The sequence below is a fragment of the Dendropsophus ebraccatus genome, chromosome 3 (assembly GCF_027789765.1).
Source record: "Dendropsophus ebraccatus isolate aDenEbr1 chromosome 3, aDenEbr1.pat, whole genome shotgun sequence".
Classification (NCBI taxonomy): Eukaryota; Metazoa; Chordata; class Amphibia; order Anura; family Hylidae; genus Dendropsophus; species Dendropsophus ebraccatus.
In genome coordinates, this window is record NC_091456.1 from 199,279,299 (window position 1) to 199,299,252 (window position 19,954).

The window sequence follows — 19,954 nt, forward strand, 5'->3', positions numbered from 1 at the left end:
AGGGCACCAGTGATGGAGAAGGGTCGGGGGGCACAGAGCCCGGGCACCAGTGATGGAGAAGGGTCGGGGGGCACAGAGCCCGGGCACCAGTGATGGAGAAGGATCAGGGGGCACAGAGCCCGGGCACCAGTGATGGAGAAGGGTCGGGGGGCACAGAGCCCAGGCACCAGTGATGGAGAAGGGTCGGGGCCACAGAGCCCGAGCACCAGTGATGGAGAAGGGTCGGGGGCACAGAGTCCGGGCACCAGTGATGGAGAAGGGTCAGGGGGCACAGAGCCCGGGCACCAGTGATGGAGAAGGGTCAGGGGGCACAGAGCCCGGGCACCAGTGATGGAGAAGGGTCGGTGGGCAGAGCCAGGGCACCAGTGATGGATATAGGTCGGAGGGCACAGAGCCCAGGCACCAGTGATGGAGAAGGGTCAGGGGGCACAGAGCCCAGGCACCAGTGATGGAGAAGGGTCGGGGGCCACAGAGCCCGGGCACCAGTGATGGAGAAGGGTTGGGGGCCACAGAGCATGGGCACCAGTGATGGAGAAGGGTCGGGGGGCACAGAGCCCGGGCACCAGTGATGGAGAAGGGTCAGGGGGCACAGAGCCCAGGCACCAGTGATGGAGAAGGGTCGGGGGGCACAGAGCCCAGGCACCAGTGATGGAGAAGGGTCGGGGGCACAGAGTCCAGGCACCAGTGATGGAGAAGGGTCGGGGGGCACAGAGCCTGGGCACCAGTGATGGAGAAGGGTCGGGGGCCACAGAGCCCGGGCACCAGTGATGGAGAAGGGTCGGGGGCCACAGAGCCCGGGCACCAGTGATGGAGAAGGGTCGGGGGCCACAGAGCCTGGGCACCAGTGATGGAGAAGGGTCGGGGGCCACAGAGCCCAGGCACCAGTGATGGAGAAGGGTCAGGGGGCACAGCCAGGGCACCCGGTGATGGAGAAAGGTAAGAGGGGCACAGAGCCCAGGCACCAGTGATGGAGAAGGGTGGGGAGCACAGCCCGAGCACCCAGTGATGGAGAAGGGTCAGGGGGCACACCCAGGGCACCAGTGATGGAGAAGGGTTGGGGGCACATAGCCTGGGGACCAGTGATGGAGAAGGGTCGGGGGGCACAGAGCCTGGGCACCAGTGATGGAGAAGGGTCAGGGGGCACAGAGCCCGGGCACCAGTGATGGAAAAGGGTTGGGGGCACAGAGCCCGGGGACCAGTGATGGAGAAGGGTCGGGGGGCACAGAGCCAGGACACCAGTGATGGAGAAGGGTCGGGGGGCACAGAGCCAGGACACCAGTGATGGAGAAGGGTCGGGGGGCACAGAGCCAGGACACCAGTGATGGAGAAGGGTCGGGGGGCACAGAGCCAGGACACCAGTGATGGAGAAGGGTTGGGGGCACAGCCAGGGCACCCAGTGATGGAGAAGGGTTGGGGGGCACAGAGCCTGGGCACCAGTGATGGAGAAGGGTCGGTGAGCAGAGCCCAGGCACCAGTGATGGAGAAGGGTCGGGGGGCACAGAGCCTGGGCACCCAGTGATGGAGAAGGGTCAGCGGGCACAGCCTGGGCACCCAGTGATGGAGAAGGGTCGGGGGCAGAGCCCGGGCATCAGTGATGGAGAAGGGTCAGGGGGCACAGATCCTGGGCACCCAGTGATGGAGAAGGGTCGGGGGGCACTGAGTCAGGGCACCAGTGATGGAGAAGGGTCAGGGGGCACAGAGCCTGGGCACCCAGTGATGGAGAAGGGTCAGGGGGCACAGAGCCCAGGCACCAGTGATGGAGAAGGGTCGGTGGGCAGAGCCTGGTCACCAGTGATGGAGAAGGGTCAGGGGGCACAGAGCCTGGGCACCAGTGATGGAGAAGGGTCGGTGGGCAGAGCCCGGGCACTAGTGATGGAGAAGGGTCGGTGGGCACAGCCTGGGCACCAGTGATGGAGAATGGTCGGTGGGCAGAGCCCGGGCACCAGTGATGGAGAAGGGTCGGTGGGCACAGCCTGGGCACCAGTGATGGAGAAGGGTCGGTGGGCAGAGCCTGGGCACCAGTGATGGAGAAGGGTCGGTGGGCAGAGCCTGGGCACCAGTGATGGAGAAGGGTCGGTGGGCACAGCCTGGGCACCAGTGATGGAGAAGGGTCAGGGACATAGAGCCCGGGGACCAGTGATGGAGAAGGGTCGGTGGGCAGAGCCCGGGCACCAGTAATGGAGAAGGGTTGGTGGGTAGAGCCCGGGCACCAGTGATGGAGAAGGGTCGGGGCCAGAGCCCGGGCATCAGTGATGGAGAAGGGTCAGGGGGCACAGAGCCTGGGCATCCAGTGATGGAGAAGGGTCGGGGGGCACAGAGCCTGGGCACCAGTGATGGAGAAGGATCAGGGGCACAGAGCCGGGGCACCAGTGATGGAGAAGGGTGTGTGGGCACAGCCTGGGCACCAGTGATGGAGAAGGGTCAGGGGGCACAGAGCCCGGGCACCAGTGATGGAGAATGGTCGGTGGGCAGAGCCTGGGCACCAGTGATGGAGAAGGGACGGTGGGCACAGCCTGGGCACCAGTGATGGAGAATGGTCGGTGGGCAGAGCCCGGGCACCAGTGATGGAGAAGGGTCGGTGGGCACAGCCTGGGCACCAGTGATGGAGAATGGTCGGTGGGCAGAGCCCGGGCACCAGTGATGGAGAAGGGTCAGGGGGCACAGAGCCTGGGCACCAGTGATGGAGAAGGGTCGGTGGGCAGAGCCTGGTCACCAGTGATGGAGAAGGGTGTGGGCACAGCCTGGGCACCAGTGATGGAGAAGGGTCGGGGGGCACAGAGCCTGGGCACCAGTGATGGAGAAGGGTGTGTGGGCACAGCCTGGGCACCAGTGATGGAGAAGGGTCGGGGGGCACTGAGCCAGGGCACCAGTGATGGAGAAGGGTCAGGGGCACAGAGCCTGGGCACCCAGTGATGGAGAAGGGTCAGCGGGCACAGACTGGGCACCCAGTGATGGAGAAGGGTCGGGGGCAGAGCCTGGGCATCAGTGATGGAGAAGGGTCAGGGGGCACAGAGCCCAGGCACCAGTGATGGAGAAGGGTCAGGGGGCACAGAGCCCGGGTACCAGTGATGGAGAATGGTCGGTGGGCAGAGCCCGGGCACAAGTGATGGAGAAGGGTCGGTGGGCACAGCCTGGGCACCAGTGATGGAGAATGGTCGGTGGGCAGAGCCCGGGCACCAGTGATGGAGAAGGGACGGTGGGCACAGCCGGGCACCAGTGATGGAGAAGGGCCGGTGGGCAGAGCCTAGGCACCAGTGATGGAGAAGGGTCGGGGGCACAGAGCATGGGCACCAGTGATGGAGAAGGGTCAGGCGGCACAGAGCCTGGGCACCCAGTGATGGAGAAGAGTCGGGGGCACAGAGCCTGGGCACCAGTGATGGAGAAGGGTCAGGGGCACAGAGCCTGGGCACCCAGTGATGGAGAAGGGTCGGGGGGCACAGAGCCGGGGCACCAGTGATGGAGAAGGGTGTGTGGGCACAGCCTGGGCACCAGTGATGGAAAAGGGTCAGGGGCACAGAGCCCGGGCACCAGTGATGGAGAATGGTCGGTGGGCAGAGCCTGGGCACCAGTGATGGAGAAGGGTTGGGGGCCACAGAGCATGGGCACCAGTGATGGAGAAGGGTTGGGGGCCACAGAGCCCGGGGATCAGTGATGGAGAAGGGTCGGGGGGCACAGAGCCCGGGCACCAGTGATGGAGAAGGGTCAGGGGTCACAGAGCCCGGGCACCAGTGATGGAGAAGGGTCAGGGGCCACAGCTCAGGCACTGCTGCACATTGGTTGTATCTATAATAGATGGGGGAGGGGGGGCACTACTACACATTGGTTGTATCTATAATAGACGGGGAGGGGGGGCACTACTACACATTGGTTGTATCTGTAATAGATGGGGGAGGGGGGGCCCTACTACACATTGATTGTATCTATAATAGATGGGGAGGGGGGGCACTACTACACATTGGTTGTATCTATAATAGACGAGGAGGGGGGGCACTACTACACATTGATTGTATCTATAATAGATGGGGAGGGGGGGCACTACTACACATTGGTTGTATCTATAATAGACGGGGAGGGGGGGCACTACTACACATTGGTTGTATCTATAATAGATGGGGGAGGGGGGGCACTACTACACATTGGTTGTATCTATAATAGACGGGGAGGGGGGGCACTACTACACATTGGTTGTATCTATAATAGATGGGGGCTGCTGGCACTGCTGCACATTGGTTGTATCTATAATAGATGGGGGAGGGGGGGCACTACTACACATTGGTTGTATCTATAATAGACGGGGGAGGGGGGCACTACTACACATTGGTTGTATCTATAATAGACGGGGAGGGGGGGCACTACTACACAATGGTTGTATCTATAATAGATGGGGGGGCACTACTACACATTGGTTGTATCTATAATAGACGGGGAGGGGGGGGCACTACTACACATTGGTTGTATCTATAATAGACGAGGAGGGGGGAAATACTACACATTGGTTGTATCTATAATAGATGGGGGCTGCTGGCACTGCTACACATTGGTTGTATCTATAATAGATGGGGGGGGGGCTGCTGGCACTGCTACACATTGGTTGTATCTATAATAGATGGGGGGGGGGGCGCTGCTGGCACTGCTGCTTATTGGTTGTATCTATGGCATGGCCCAGGTATTTTGGGAACAGTTACACATTGATGCCCATGATAACCTGTGATCGGACCCTTCTGTATCATCCTGACCCTGATATATCATGGACTTCACTTTTCCTAGATCTTAGATACCATCGTCTCTTACACTATCTGTACTTCACTCAGCACCCCCATCCCCCCCCTCCGGGACGTCTTATCCTTTCACTACACCTGTAGACTGTGATATAGTGGAATGTGCTATAACACGGTGTAATATGTTATATCATGGTGTAATATGGTCCTGTATGTTATATCATGGTGTAATATGGTCCTGTATGTTATATCATGGTGTAATATGGTCCTGTATGTTATATCATGGTGTAATATGGTGTAATATGGTCCTGTATGTTATATCATGGTGTAATATGGTCCTGTATGTTATACCATGGTGTAATATGGTGTAATATGGTCCTGTATGTTATATCATGGTGTAATATGGTGTAATATGGTCCTGTATGTTATATCATGGTGTAATATGGTCCTGTATATTATATCATGGTGTAATATGGTGTAATATGGTCCTGTATGTTATATCATGGTGTAATATGGTCCTGTATGTTATATCATGGTGTAATATGGTCCTGTATGTTATATCATGGTGTAATATGGTCCTGTATGTTATATCATGGTGTAATATGGTGTAATATGGTCCTGTATGTTATATCATGGTGTAATATGGTCCTGTATGTTATATCATGGTGTAATATGGTCCTGTATGTTATATCATGGTGTCATATGGTCCTGTATGTTATATCATGGTGTAATATGGTGTAATATGGTCCTGTATGTTATATCATGGTGTAATATGGTGTAATATGGTCCTGTATGTTATATCATGGTGTAATATGGTGTAATATGGTCCTGTATGTTATATCATGGTGTAATATGGTGTAATATGGTCCTGTATGTTATATCATGGTGTAATATGGTCCTGTATGTTATATCATGGTGTAATATGGTGTAATATGGTCCTGTATGTTATATCATGGTGTAATATGGTCCTGTATGTTATATCATGGTGTAATATGGTGTAATATGGTCCTGTATGTTATATCATGGTGTAATATGGTCCTGTATGTTATATCATGGTGTAATATGGTCCTGTATGTTATATCATGGTGTAATATGGTGTAATATGGTCCTGTATGTTATATCATGGTGTAATATGGTCCTGTATGTTATATCATGGTGTAATATGGTCCTGTATGTTATATCATGGTGTAATATGGTCCTGTATGTTATATCATGGTGTAATATGGTGTAATATGGTCCTGTATGTTATATCATGGTGTAATATGGTCATGTATGTTATATCATGGTGTAATATGGTGTAATATGGTCCTGTATGTTATATCATGGTGTAATATGGTCCTGTATGTTATATCATGGTGTAATATGGTCCTGTATGTTATATCATGGTGTAATATGGTCCTGTATGTTATATCATGGTCTAGTATCGTCTTGTATGTTATATCATGGTGTAATATGGAAGTGTCCCAGTACCACTTCTTATACCGTATATATATATATATGCACACAGCACAGTACCACTTCTTATACCGTATATATATATGCACACAGCACAGTACCACTTCTTATACCGTATATATATGTACACTGCACAGTACCACTTCTTATACTGTATATATATATGCACACAGCACAGTACCACTTCTTATACCGTATATATATATGCACACAGCACAGTACCACTTCTTATACCGTATATATATATGCACACAGCACAGTACCACTTCTTATACCATATATATATATATACACTGCACAGTACCAGTTCTTATACTGTATATATATGTACACCGCACAGTACCACTTCTTATACCATAGAGCCTGATCTCCTGCTTTCTCTTCTCTTGCAGATGAGCAGCTTGGCACGATGTCTTAGCCGGGTGATGTGTCTTCTCGCTGTGACCACCATCTCTGTGTCGCTGTCTTCACATACATGGAAGGAGGAAGGTAAGTGACCGCTGCCAAGCTCCGCCCCTCCCTAGTAGACTTCAGGCTCCGCCCCTCCCTAATCCTAGGAGTCTCATAGACTTCAGGCTCCGCCCATCCCTGATCATGGAAATCATAGATTTCAGGCTCCGCCTCTCCCTAATCCTGGGAGTCTCATAGACATCAGGCTTCGCCCCTCCCTAATCCTGGGAGTCTCATAGATTTCAGGCTCCGCCTCTCCCTAATCCTGGGGGTCTCATAGATTTCAGGCTCCGCCTCTCCCTAATCCTGGGGGTCTCATAGATTTCAGGCTCCGCCTCTCCCTAATCCTGGGAGTCTCATAGATTTCAGGCTCCGCCTCTCCCTAATCCTAGAAGTCTAATAGAGTTCTGGCCCCACCCCTCCCTAATCCTGGGAGTCTCATAGACTTCTGGCTCCACCCCTCCCTAATCCTGGGAGTTTCATAGACTTCTGGCTCCACCCCTCCCTAATCCTGGGAGTCTCATAGACTTCTGGCTCCACCCCTCCCTAATCCTGGGAGTCTCATAGACTTCTGGCTCCGCCCCTCCCTAATCCTGGGAGTCTCATAGACTTCTGGCTCCGCCCCTCTTGCTGTCGGTGAGTGACTTCTGCTCATTCTCCGATGAGAAAATATAATGTTACTGAAAGAGTAGTAGATGCTTGGAACAAACTCCCAGCAGATGTGGTTGGTAAATCTAAGTAACGGAATGTAACCTGCCTGGTATATACATTTATCTATCTGCCTGGTATATACATATATCTTCCTGGTATATACATCTATCTATCTATCTGCCTGGTGTATATCTATCTATCTGCCTGTTTTATATATATATATACTGTAGGGATCTTCCCGGGGGATGGTGTGTTTGGACACAGTTCACAGCAGACTTGGACTTGTAAAATAACAGCTTGGCGTTTATTTGCAGCATAAACAGTCCATAACAGAAATATAGCAACACTGTGCTTTAAGAACAAAACAAAAAGGTCTTGCCCGTCTGGGCGCTAACTAACAAAGCCGGTTACCTCTCTGACACTTCAGTGGTCAGTATTGCGGGGTGTGAACAGGCCCCAGCAGCGGCTGTCTTCCCAGCTCTCACCAAACAGACCATGCAGGCTGTTTACTCCTGGCTGAGAGCTCGGACCTGTACACTGAGCACCTTTTGCCTTCTCAGGCTGATTGGGATCAGAGCTCACCTGATCCCAAAACCCACACTGGATCGAGGGGGAGGGAATGGCAGATCCCACTACCAACCTATCCGCCATTCCATGTAAGTCCAGGCCCGGCAATAATAAATAATAGCTCAGCAGCATAACACTGCTGAGCACAGATGCCTCCTGGACTCACCATCTCACACTATGTATCAACCTGGGTGAGATGTACATCCCCTCGAGCACTTTTCCCGTCACATGTCTACAATATATATATATATATCTGCCTGGTATATACATCTATCTATCTATCTGCCTGGTGTGTATATATATATATATATATATATCTGCCTGGTATATCTATCTATCTATCTATCTATCTATCTATCTATCTATCTGCCTGGTATATATATATATATCTGCCTGGTATATACATCTATCTATCTATCTGCCTGGTATTTATATATATATATATATATATATATATATATATCTGCCTGGTATATACATCTATCTATCTATCTGCCTGGTATTTATATATATATATATATATATATATATATATCTGCCTGGTATATACATCTATCTATCTATCTGCCTGGTGTGTATATATATATATATATATATATATATATATATATATATATATATATATATATATATATCTGCCTGGTATATCTATCTATCTATCTATCTATCTATCTATCTATCTGCCTGGTATATATATATATATATCTGCCTGGTATATACATCTATCTATCTATCTATCTATCTATCTATCTGCCTGGTGTATATATATATATATATATATATATATCTGCCTGGTATATACATCTATCTATCTGCCTGGTGTATATATATATATATATATATATATATATATATATATATCTGCCTGGTATATACATCTATCTATCTGCCTGGTGTATATATATATATATATATATATATATATATATATCTGCCTGGTATATACATCTACCTGCCTGGTATATGCATCTATCTGCCTGGTATATACATCGATCTGCCTGGTATATACATATATCTATCCTAAGGTAGTAAGAAGGGAGATACTAGTAGGGCCGACTAGATGGGGGGGTGACAATCATCTCTGTTTCTGTCCATCCCTCCCTCCAGCTCTCTCTCTCTCTTTCTCTTCTGTGCTGAGGGTTTGTTACAGTGTTTCAGTGCAGGTTTTATGCATTGATTAAAAACTTGCAACGTTAGAATTACCTGATACATTGTAACAAGCTCATCAGCTGTGCCCGGCCGACTAGTCAGGGAGTAGAATGAGTGGGGCAGAGTAGTCAGCTCCCAGGGGCGCACAGGAGGCTGGTGAGACCCCGCAGAGACCCCCTGGGTATCAGCTCTGTCTGGGACTGACAGTGGTGTGAGAGCAGACATTGGAGACAGTATGATGTCCCGGGAACCCCTATAATTATTACAGGAGCGCTGCTCTGGAGGACGTCGCAGCTCGGCTGCTGTCCTGGAGACAGGGTTCACTAGGATGTCCCGGGAACCCCTATAATTATTACAGGAGCGCTGCTCTGGAGGATGCCGCAGCTCAGCTGGTGTCCTGGAGACAGGGTTCACTATGATGTCCCGGGAACCCCTATAATTATTACAGGAGCGCTGCTCTGGAGGATGCCGCAGCTCAGCTGGTGTCCTGGAGACAGGGTTCACTATGATGTCCCGGGAACCCCCATAAATATTACAGGAGCGCTGCTCTGGAGGAGGTGGTGGCTCAGCCGGTGTCCTGGAGACAGGGTTCACTATGATGTCCCGGGAACCCCCATAATTATTACAGGAGCGCTGCTCTGGAGGAGGTGGTGGCTCAGCCGGTGTCCTGGAGACAGGGTTCACTATGATGTCCCGGGAACCCCCATAATTATTACAGGAGCGCTGCTCTGGAGGAGGTGGTGGCTCAGCCGGTGTCCTGGAGACAGGGTTCACTATGATGTCCCAGGAACCCCCATAATTATTACAGGAGCGCTGCTCTGGAGGAGATGGTGGCTCAGCTGGTGTCCTGGAGACAGGGTTCACTATGATGTCCCGGGAACCCCCATAAATATTACAGGAGCGCTGCTCTGGAGGATGCCGCAGCTCAGCTGGTGTCCTGGAGACAGGGTTCACTATGATGTCCCGGGAACCTCCATAATTATTACAGGAGCGCTGCTCTGGAGGAGGTGGTGGCTCAGCTGGTGTCCTGGAGACAGGGTTCACTATGATGTCCCGGGAACCCCCATAAATATTACAGGAGCGCTGCTCTGGAGGATGCCGCAGCTCAGCTGGTGTCCTGTTGCCTCACTTCTCCTGTATCATGTGTGTCATGGAGGTGATGCCGTTGTGCACTGACATTGGATCAGTCACATGACTAGCATGGTGTACCGTAGCCTTAGGTTAGTCCCTATAGGTATAGACAATGGGGATAGTAGTGGTATAAGAGGAGCCCCTCTCCTGGCCATGTTGTGCAGGTGTGAGACACTACTCTCCTAAAGCATGTACCAGACTTAAAGGGATTGTTCACAAAAAAATTCTTTCAAATGAACTGGTCCTATAATATGCCAGAGATTTGTATCTTACGTCTCCATAAAATTCTCCAGTCTTCCAGTACTTATCAACTGCTGTATGTCCTGACGTGAAGTATTCTCTGACACAATGCTCTCTGCTGCCACCTCTGTCCATGTCAGGAACTGTCCAGAGCAGGAGAGGTTTTCTATGGGGATTTGCTGCTGTTCTGGACAGTTCCTGACATGGACAGAGGTGGCTGCAGAGAGCACTGTGTCAGACTGGAGAGAATACACCACTTCCTGTAGGACATGCAGCAGCTGATAAGTACTGGAAGACTGGATATTTTTTTAATAGAAGTAAGTAACACATTTCTGGCACTTTCTGGCACCAGTTGACCATTTTTTGGTGTGGACCCACGCCGGGGTGAAGCAGCGATATAGAACCTCCAACCCACCAGTACCAGCGCAGGATGACCGGCGCAGATCATCCGCAAGATGACAAAGTGACAAAAAATCAAGTATTCAACATGACGCAGGACTTAAAGTGACAGTACAACGGCCACAGCAGCTGAAGAAAAACAGTAACAAAGAACACGTTTGTACATGTTTTTTTTTCCCCTTTGTTACTGTTTTTCTTCAGCTGCTGTGGCCGTTGTACTGTCACTTTAAGTCCTGCGTCATGTTGAATACTTGATTTTTTGTCACTTTAAAAGTCATTTTTGTGATCTCTGATGTTACCGATGTTTTTTCCAGTCTATGTATATTCAGGGGGTGATCCTTGAGTTTTATGCACCTGAGGAAGAGGCCGGTCCGGCCTGGAAACACGTTGTGCTGATATCTCCATATTTTATTTTAGTTGTTCTTTTCTATATGTCTTAATAAATTTCTCCTCACCTATTGGTCACATCTTGCCGATGATCTGCGCCTGTCATCCTGCGCTGGTACTGGTGGGTTGGAGGCTCTGTACTCCTGCATGCACAGCAGTGTGGCTGTCAGTCATCAGAGATATCACTTCATATACTGATTGTGGTGAAACATGGGGGGGGGGGTGGAGTCAGCTGCCCATATACTGAGCCACAGAGCCTGCTCCCTGTATCCTGAGCCTGCTCCCTGTATACTGAGCCTGTTCCCTGTATCCTGAGCCTGTTCCCTGTATACTGAGCCTGCTCCCTGTATCCTGAGCCTGCTCCCTGTATCCTGAGCCTGCTCCCTGTATACTGAGCCACAGAGCCTGCTCCCTGTATCCTGAGCCTGTTCCCTGTATACTGAGCCTGTTCCCTGTATCCTGAGCCTGTTCCCTGTATACTGAGCCTGTTCCCTCTATCCTGAGCCTGCTCCCTCTATCCTGAGCCTGCTCCCTCTATCCTGAGCCTGCTCCCTCTATCCTGAGCCTGCTCCCTCTATCCTGAGCCTGCTCCCTCTATCCTGAGCCTGCTCCCTCTATCCTGAGCCTGCTCCCTGTATCCTGAGCCTGCTCCCTCTATCCTGAGCCTGTTCCCTGTATACTGAGCCTGTTCCCTGTATCCTGAGCCTGCTCCCTGTATCCTGAGCCTGCTCCCTGTATCCTGAGCCTGCTCCCTCTATCCTGAGCCTGCTCCCTGTATCCTGAGCCTGCTCCCTGTATCCTGAGCCTTCTCCCTGTATCCTGAGCCTTCTCCCTGTATCCTGAGCCTGTTCCCTGTATCCTGAGCCTGCTCCCTGTATCCTGAGCCTGCTCCCTATATCCTGAGCCTGCTCCCTGTATCCTGAGCCTGTTCCCTGTATCCTGAGCCTGCTCCCTGTATCCTGAGCCTGCTCCCTGTATCCTGAGCCTGCTCCCTGTATACTGAGCCTGCTCCCTGTATCCTGAGCCTGCTCCCTGTATACTGAGCCTGCTCCCTGTATCCTGAGCCTGCTCCCTGTATACTGAGCCTGCTCCCTGTATCCTGAGCCTGCTCCCTGTATCCTGAGCCTGCTCCCTGTATACTGAGCCTGTTCCCTGTATCCTGAGCCTGCTCCCTGTATCCTGAGCCTGTTCCCTGTATACTGAGCCTGTTCCCTGTATACTGAGCCTGCTCCCTGTATACTGAGCCTGCTCCCTGTATACTGAGCCTGCTCCCTGTATCCTGAGCCTGCTCCCTGTATCCTGAGCCTGCTCCCCGAATCCTGAGCCTGCTCCCTGTATACTGAGCCTGCTCCCTGTATCCTGAGCCTGTTCCCTGTATACTGAGCCTGTTCCCTGTATCCTGAGCCTGTTCCCTGTATACTTAGCCTGTTCCCTGTATACTGAGCCTGTTCCCTGTATACTGAGCCTGTTCCCTGTATCCTGAGCCTGCTCCCTGTATCCTGAGCCTGCTCCCTCTATCCTGAGCCCTCTCCCTGTATCCTGAGCCTGTTCCCTGTATACTGAGCCTGCTCCCTGTATCCTGAGCCTGCTCCCTGTATCCTGAGCCTGCTCCCCGAATCCTGAGCCTGCTCCCTGTATACTGAGCCTGCTCCCTGTATCCTGAGCCTGTTCCCTGTATACTGAGCCTGTTCCCTGTATCCTGAGCCTGTTCCCTGTATACTTAGCCTGTTCCCTGTATACTGAGCCTGTTCCCTGTATACTGAGCCTGTTCCCTGTATCCTGAGCCTGCTCCCTGTATCCTGAGCCTGCTCCCTCTATCCTGAGCCTGCTCCCTGTATCCTGAGCCTGCTCCCTGTATCCTGAGCCTGCTCCCTGTATCCTGAGCCTTCTCCCTCTATCCTGAGCCTGTTCCCTGTATCCTGAGCCTGTTCCCTGTATTCTGAGCCTGTTCCCTGTATACTGAGCCTGTTCCCTGTATCCTGAGCCTGCTCCCTGTATCCTGAGCCTGCTCCCTGTATCCTGAGCCTGCTCCCCGAATCCTGAGCCTGCTCCCTGTATACTGAGCCTGCTCCCTGTATCCTGAGCCTGTTCCCTGTATACTGAGCCTGTTCCCTGTATCCTGAGTCTGTTCCCTGTATACTTAGCCTGTTCCCTGTATACTGAGCCTGTTCCCTGTATACTGAGCCTGTTCCCTGTATACTGAGCCTGTTCCCTGTATACTGAGCCTGCTCCCTGTATCCTGAGCCTGTTCCCTGTATACTTAGCCTGTTCCCTGTATACTGAGCCTGTTCCCTGTATACTGAGCCTGTTCCCTGTATACTGAGCCTGTTCCCTGTATACTGAGCCTGTTCCTTGTATACTGAGCCTGTTCCCTGTATACTGAGCCTGCTCCCTGTATACTGAGCCTGTTCCCTGTATACTGAGCCTGTTCCCTGTATCCTGAGCCTTCTCCCGAATCCTGAGCCTGCTCCCTGTATACTGAGCCTGTTCCCTGTATACTGAGCCTGTTCCCTGTATACTGAGCCTGTTCCCTGTATACTGAGCCTGTTCCCTGTATACTGAGCCTGCTCCCTGTATACTGAGCCTGTTCCCTGTATCCTGAGCCTGTTCCCTGTATACTGAGCCTGCTCCCTGTATACTGAGCCTGTTCCCTGTATACTGAGCCTGTATACTGAGCCTGTTCCCTGTATACTGAGCCTGTTCCCTGTATACTGAGCCTGTTCCCTGTATACTGAGCCTGTATACTGAGCCTGTTCCCTGTATACTGAGCCTGTTCCCTGTATACTGAGCCTTCTCCCTGTATCCTGAGCCTGTTCCCTGTATACTGAGCCTGCTCCCTGTATACTGAGCCTTCTCTCTGTATCCTGAGCCTGTTCCCTGTATACTTAGCCTGTTCCCTGTATACTGAGCCTGTTCCCTGTATACTGAGCCTGCTCCCTGTATACTGAGCCTGCTCCCCAAATCCTCCCTTGTGTTGGAAGAAGACTATAATATGGGATAAGACGTGTGCGGTCACTGTAAGGAGCTGATGGTGTATCTGCCTCTTCTTCTTCCAGGTGTTGTTTATGGGAAAATCGGAGACACAGTGACGCTGACATGCAGCAACCGAAATGCCAGGTGAGTACGACAGTGACCGGTGTCATCTATACAGAGTGACTGATACTCACCATGGTGGATACAGACCCCTGGTGTCTATATACATGTATCACACATGACGATGAGGAGGAGGAGGAGTGCGATACTCACCATGGTGGATACAGAACCCTGATATCTATATACATGTATCACACATAGCTATGATGATGATGATGATGATGATGAGTGTGACCGGTGTCATCTGTACAGAGTGACTGATACTCACCATGGTGGATACAGACCCCTGGTATCTATATACATGTATCACACATGACGATGAGGATGATGATGATGATGATGACTTTCTCTCTGCAGTTCGGAGGTCGTGTGGAGGTTCAATGGGTCGTCAAACATCAGGTGGGGAAATGTTACTGACCATGGAGACCTGGAGCTTCCACGTGTAGGACCCTCCGCCATGGGGCACTACAGCTGCTATGACCAGTCCGGGGGACGACTACAGTCTGTGCTGCTAAGAGTCGGATGTGAGTACACTGTACACTGTAACGCTTCTGCAGCTGTGCTGGGACCTGGTGACTTCAGTCTCTTCATCGCTCTTTTGCTTCTTCTTCCAGATCCTCCCGGGATTCCCTTCGTCACCTGCAGAGCTGCAGATTATCACAACTTTTCCTGCCGTTGGAACTCCAGTGTGGAGACCTTACTGCCTACAAGATACATCACATCCTATAGGTGAGACAACGCTCTGCATGCAGACTAGTGCTCCATTCTAGAGGAAGACCCAGGGGAGCAGAGCTGCAGGGTAAAGCAATAGGAAGAGTCAGAGGAGAAACCCTAATGAGACAGGAGGGGGCAGTACACACTACCATAGACAGGAGGGGGCAGTACACACTACCATAGACAGGAGGGGGCAGTACACACTACCATAGACAGGAGGGGGCAGTACACACTACCATAGACAGGAGGGGCAGTACACACTACCATAGACAGGAGGGGGCAGTACACACTCCCATAGGCAGGAGGGGGCAGTACAGACTACCATAGACAGGAGGGGGCAGTACACACTACCATAGCCAGGAGGGGGCAGTACACACTACCATAGACAGGAGGGGGCAGTACACACTACCATAGACAGGAGGGGCAGTACACACTACCATAGACAGGAGGGGGCAGTACACACTCCCATAGGCAGGAGGGGGCAGTACAGACTACCATAGACAGGAGGGGGCAGTACAGACTACCATAGACAGGAGGGGGCAGTACACACTACCATAGACAGGAGGGGCAGTACACACTACCATAGGCAGGAGGGGGCAGTACACACTACCATAGACAGGAGGGGCAGTACACACTACCATAGACAGGAGGGGGCAGTACACACTACCATAGACAGGAGGGGGCAGTACAGACTACCATAGACAGGAGGGGGCAGTACAGACTACCATAGACAGGAGGGGGCAGTACAGACTACCATAGACAGGAGGGGCAGTACACACTACCATAGACAGGAGGGGGCAGTACACACTCCCATAGGCAGGAGGGGGCAGTACAGACTACCATAGACAGGAGGGGGCAGTACACACTACCATAGACAGGAGGGGGCAGTACACACTACCATAGACAGGAGGGGGCAGTACACACTACCATAGACAGGAGGGGGCAGTACACACTACCATAGACAGGAGGGGCAGTACACACTACCATAGACAGGAGGGGGCAGTACACACTCCCATAGACAGGCGGGGGCAGTACAGACTACCATAGACAGGAGGGGGCAGTACACACTACCATAGACAGGAGGGGGCAGTACACACTACCATAGACAGGAGGGGGCAGTACACACTACCATAGACAGGAGGGGGCAGTACACACTACCATAGACAGGAGGGGGCAGTACAGACTACCATAGACAGGAGGGGGCAGTCCATACTACCATAGACAGGAGGGGCAGTACACACTACCATAGACAGGAGGGGGGCAGTACAAACTACAATAGACAGGAGGGGGCAGTACACACTACCATAGACAGGAGGGGGCAGTACAGACTACCATAGACAGGAGGGGCAGTACACACTACCATAGACAGGAGGGGCAGTACAGACTACCATAGACAGGAGGGGGCAGTACACACTACCATAGACAGGAGGGGCAGTACACACTACCATAGATAGTAGGGGGCAGTACACACTACCATAGACAGGAGGGGGCAGTACAGACTACCATAGACAGGAGGGGCAGTACAGACTACCATAGGCGCGAGGGGCAGTACAGACTACCATAGACAGGAGGGGGCAGTACAGACTACCATAGACAGGAGGGGCAGTACACACTACCATAGGCGGGAGGGGCAGTACAGACTACCATAGGCGGGAGGGGCAGTACAGACTACCATAGACAGGAGGGGCAGTACAGACTACCATAGGCGCGAGGGGCAGTACAGACTACCATAGACAGGAGGGGGCAGTACAGACTACCATAGACAGGAGGGGGCAGTACAGACTACATAGGCGGGAGGGGGCAATATAGTCCCTGCTCTCTGTAATTGTGCTCCTTATTGTTGGCATAGGCTGTGATAAGGCCTGGCGGCGGGCACTACTATGCAGGTGCCAGGATATTGGAGGATTACAGGGGCAGGTGTGAAGGGCAGCGAGGGATTAATGTTTAGTGGCTGAAGCAGTGCAGGGCCGGCAGGTTCATCGTTCTAGTGGCTCCATGTGGCAGTCTCCTCCCTGCACACAACGCTCCCCCTGTGCTGCACACAGCCTCCATTCAGCCTCCCCTGGCACCGGCCTCCTTATCACTGCTGCTGCTGGCGGGCACAGGAAGGAAGATGGGAGGGGGCTGCACTGCACACTCAGGAGGCTCATTGATATCGGCCCCTGCCCCGGGCTCTGCTCTGATTGTGAGGGGACATTACTGATCCAGGGTGATCGGCACTGAGAGCGTGTAGTGCTGCAGGAATAGCAGAAACTGGACACAAGAGCTTATAATCAAAAGGGATGATTCCACATGATGGGATCTCGGTATACATTAGGTAGCAGAGTATACAGCTATGAGGTTACTCCCCACCCCCCCCTTACAGATGCCATCGATCAGTCCATGGTTACTATGATCAGCAAAGCACACAACAGCAACGTCCTTAGGGGCAACAAACATCTGGCATAAGTGATAAGAGAATAGCCGATCCTTCAGGGTCCCAGGTAATCTCCATGCAGAATCTGTTATTTTCAGAGGGTCTGATAGATGGAAAGCTTAATAAGGTCCGCCTTTATCCCCCTTTCTGCAGTCTCTGGAAGAGGTTTAGTAATGTTACCATAAATATAGTGTATAGTAACTTTACCATATGTATAGTATATAGTAACGTTACCATATGTATAATGTATAGTAACGTTACCGTATGTATAGTGTATAGTAACGTTACCATATGTATAGTGTATAGTAACGTTACCATATGTATAATGTATAGTAATGTTACCATATGTATAGTGTATAGTAATGTTACCATATGTATAGTGTATAGTAACATTACCATATGTATAGTGTATAGTAACGTTACCATATGTATAATGTATAGTAATGTTACCATATGTACAGTGTATAGTAACGTTACCATATGTATGATGTTTAGTAACGTTACCATATGTATAGTATATAGTAACGTTACCATATGTATAATGTATAGTAACATTACCATATATAGAATGTATAGTAATGTTACTATATGTATGATGTGTAGTAATGTTACAATATGTATAATGTATAGTTATGTTACCATATGTATAGTGTATAGTAATGTTACCATATGTATGATGTGTAGTAATGTTACAATATGTATAATGTATAGTTATGTTACCATATGTATAGTGTATAGCAATGTTACCTTATGTAAAATGTATAGGAAGCTAAGCTTCTCTTTAAATATCCCTGACTCTTGCAGTGTGGTGCAGATTATAGATATGCATTCCTTCTTCTAGTACGTTGTTTGTTTAGATGGTTCCCAGTTATTTCTTGCTTCATCCTTGTGTAGTCCTTGTTTATAACGGCTTTTGTATCTGTTGCTTTGGTTTAGTGTGTGTTCAGTCTTGCTCCTAGATTGGGGACAGATACTGTAACTAGGGTGACTTGTACTTGTTCTCTTCATTATCTACTGCTTCATTCCATCTTCATCATTTATTTGTTCCATCATCCATTCTATTATCTTGGTTTCTCATTATCTATTGGTGATTTACTATTTCTATTCTTATCTGTCAGTATTAATATGAGCTTTATATGTTTTCTTGTCACTGCCTGCTTCTCTTACCATACAGATCTTCTGTAAGTCCTGGAGGTTTCTGAGTACCAGGCACCACAGTTAGGAAAGATGTCTGCTATAGTTGAAGCCACGTACTGACAAGCTGGTGGTACTACATGCTGCTAGATCATGTCCTCCAGATCAATTACTTTCTATTCTATGACAATTTCTATTATGGTATTGTGGGACCGCGATGGGTGCGTGACTGATGCCAACTTAGTGGGAATACTTCTCAGTTGTTTCAATCTTCTGTTTTTCCATTAAGAAAGGTTTTTTTGATGCTTTGTATTGAGCGCAGATTGCTTATGCATTGACCCTCTTGTATTTTATATGACACGTGCTCTGTTATAAGGGTCGTAGCTTTGCCGGGCATAGTAAACACAGATTACTACACTGGGGCCCTGCTCTGTTGTTTCCTGGAACTTGCACACACAAGGTTATTGCGTATATAGATGATGACGTAGCTTGAGCCATGGTCAGATATATCGGGTTACAGGTCACGTGATGCAACTTCACGCTTCTTAAGAAGTGACTGAGGAAGGTGACTTCCATAGTCCTGAGTGTTATCCACAGCGAGGTCCGTTCCTGCCACAGATCCTGAGGCGGAGGACAAGCCTTGGAAATGGATTGACATAGGGTTTATGCAAGTACCAACCAAAAATGGCTTTCCCAGACATATAGTGGATGCTGTCCCGTATTCCTGGGGTGAAGTCCCAGTACAACAGCCAGGAAATGCTGGGAGTTGTAGTCCTCATTGGTCAGTTTCCACAGACACGGGTGACCACGAGACGTGTGACCAGTTTCAGGGTTTAGGATGGAGCAATGTGAAATAGTTTTCTGTGATTCTGGTGTTTTTTGTGTTTATTTGGCTTCTTAATGACTCAGGAAATAGCAGGAAATTATCATAATGGCCGCAATTACAGCAGCACCATGACTTCATAGTAATGGCGGAGGATGTGGGGGAGCGGCGGAGCTGAGGTTATCTCATCAGGGAAAATCACATTAATATTGGGATAAACAGGAACATAAAGAGTCAATAATATTATTATTATTAATAACACGTATGATAAAACATCCTCAGTATAAAAGGGATAAAACAATAAAAAGAAGAGAAGTAAAGTGCTAATAATATACACAGACGTGGCGATAGAAGAAATATAACGTTCTCTTATCTCATCAGGGAAAATCACATTAATATTGGGATAAACAGGATAATAAAGAGTCAATAATAATAATAATAATAACAATAATAATAATAACAATAATAATAATAACAATAAGACGTATAATAAAACATCATCATTATAAAAGGGATAAAATGTTCTCTTATCTCATCAGGGAAAATCACATTAATATTGGGATAAACAGGAACATAAAGAGTCAATATTATTATTATTATTATTATTATTATTATTATTATTATTGT

At 49.9% G+C, this 19,954-nt stretch overlaps 1 protein-coding gene across 2 annotated transcripts in view; it reads left to right on the forward strand.

Moving 5' to 3' along the window:
- Window positions 1–19,954, forward strand: part of IL11RA (interleukin 11 receptor subunit alpha) — a 97,406-nt gene that overhangs the window by 48,454 nt on the left and 28,998 nt on the right. For both annotated transcript variants that reach the window (XM_069963342.1, XM_069963343.1), the window contains exons 2-5: window positions 6,566–6,662; window positions 14,204–14,264; window positions 14,598–14,764; window positions 14,855–14,969. In XM_069963342.1, coding sequence (XP_069819443.1) covers window positions 6,566–6,662; window positions 14,204–14,264; window positions 14,598–14,764; window positions 14,855–14,969 — 440 coding nt within the window. The remainder of the gene's footprint in view (window positions 1–6,565; window positions 6,663–14,203; window positions 14,265–14,597; window positions 14,765–14,854; window positions 14,970–19,954) is intronic.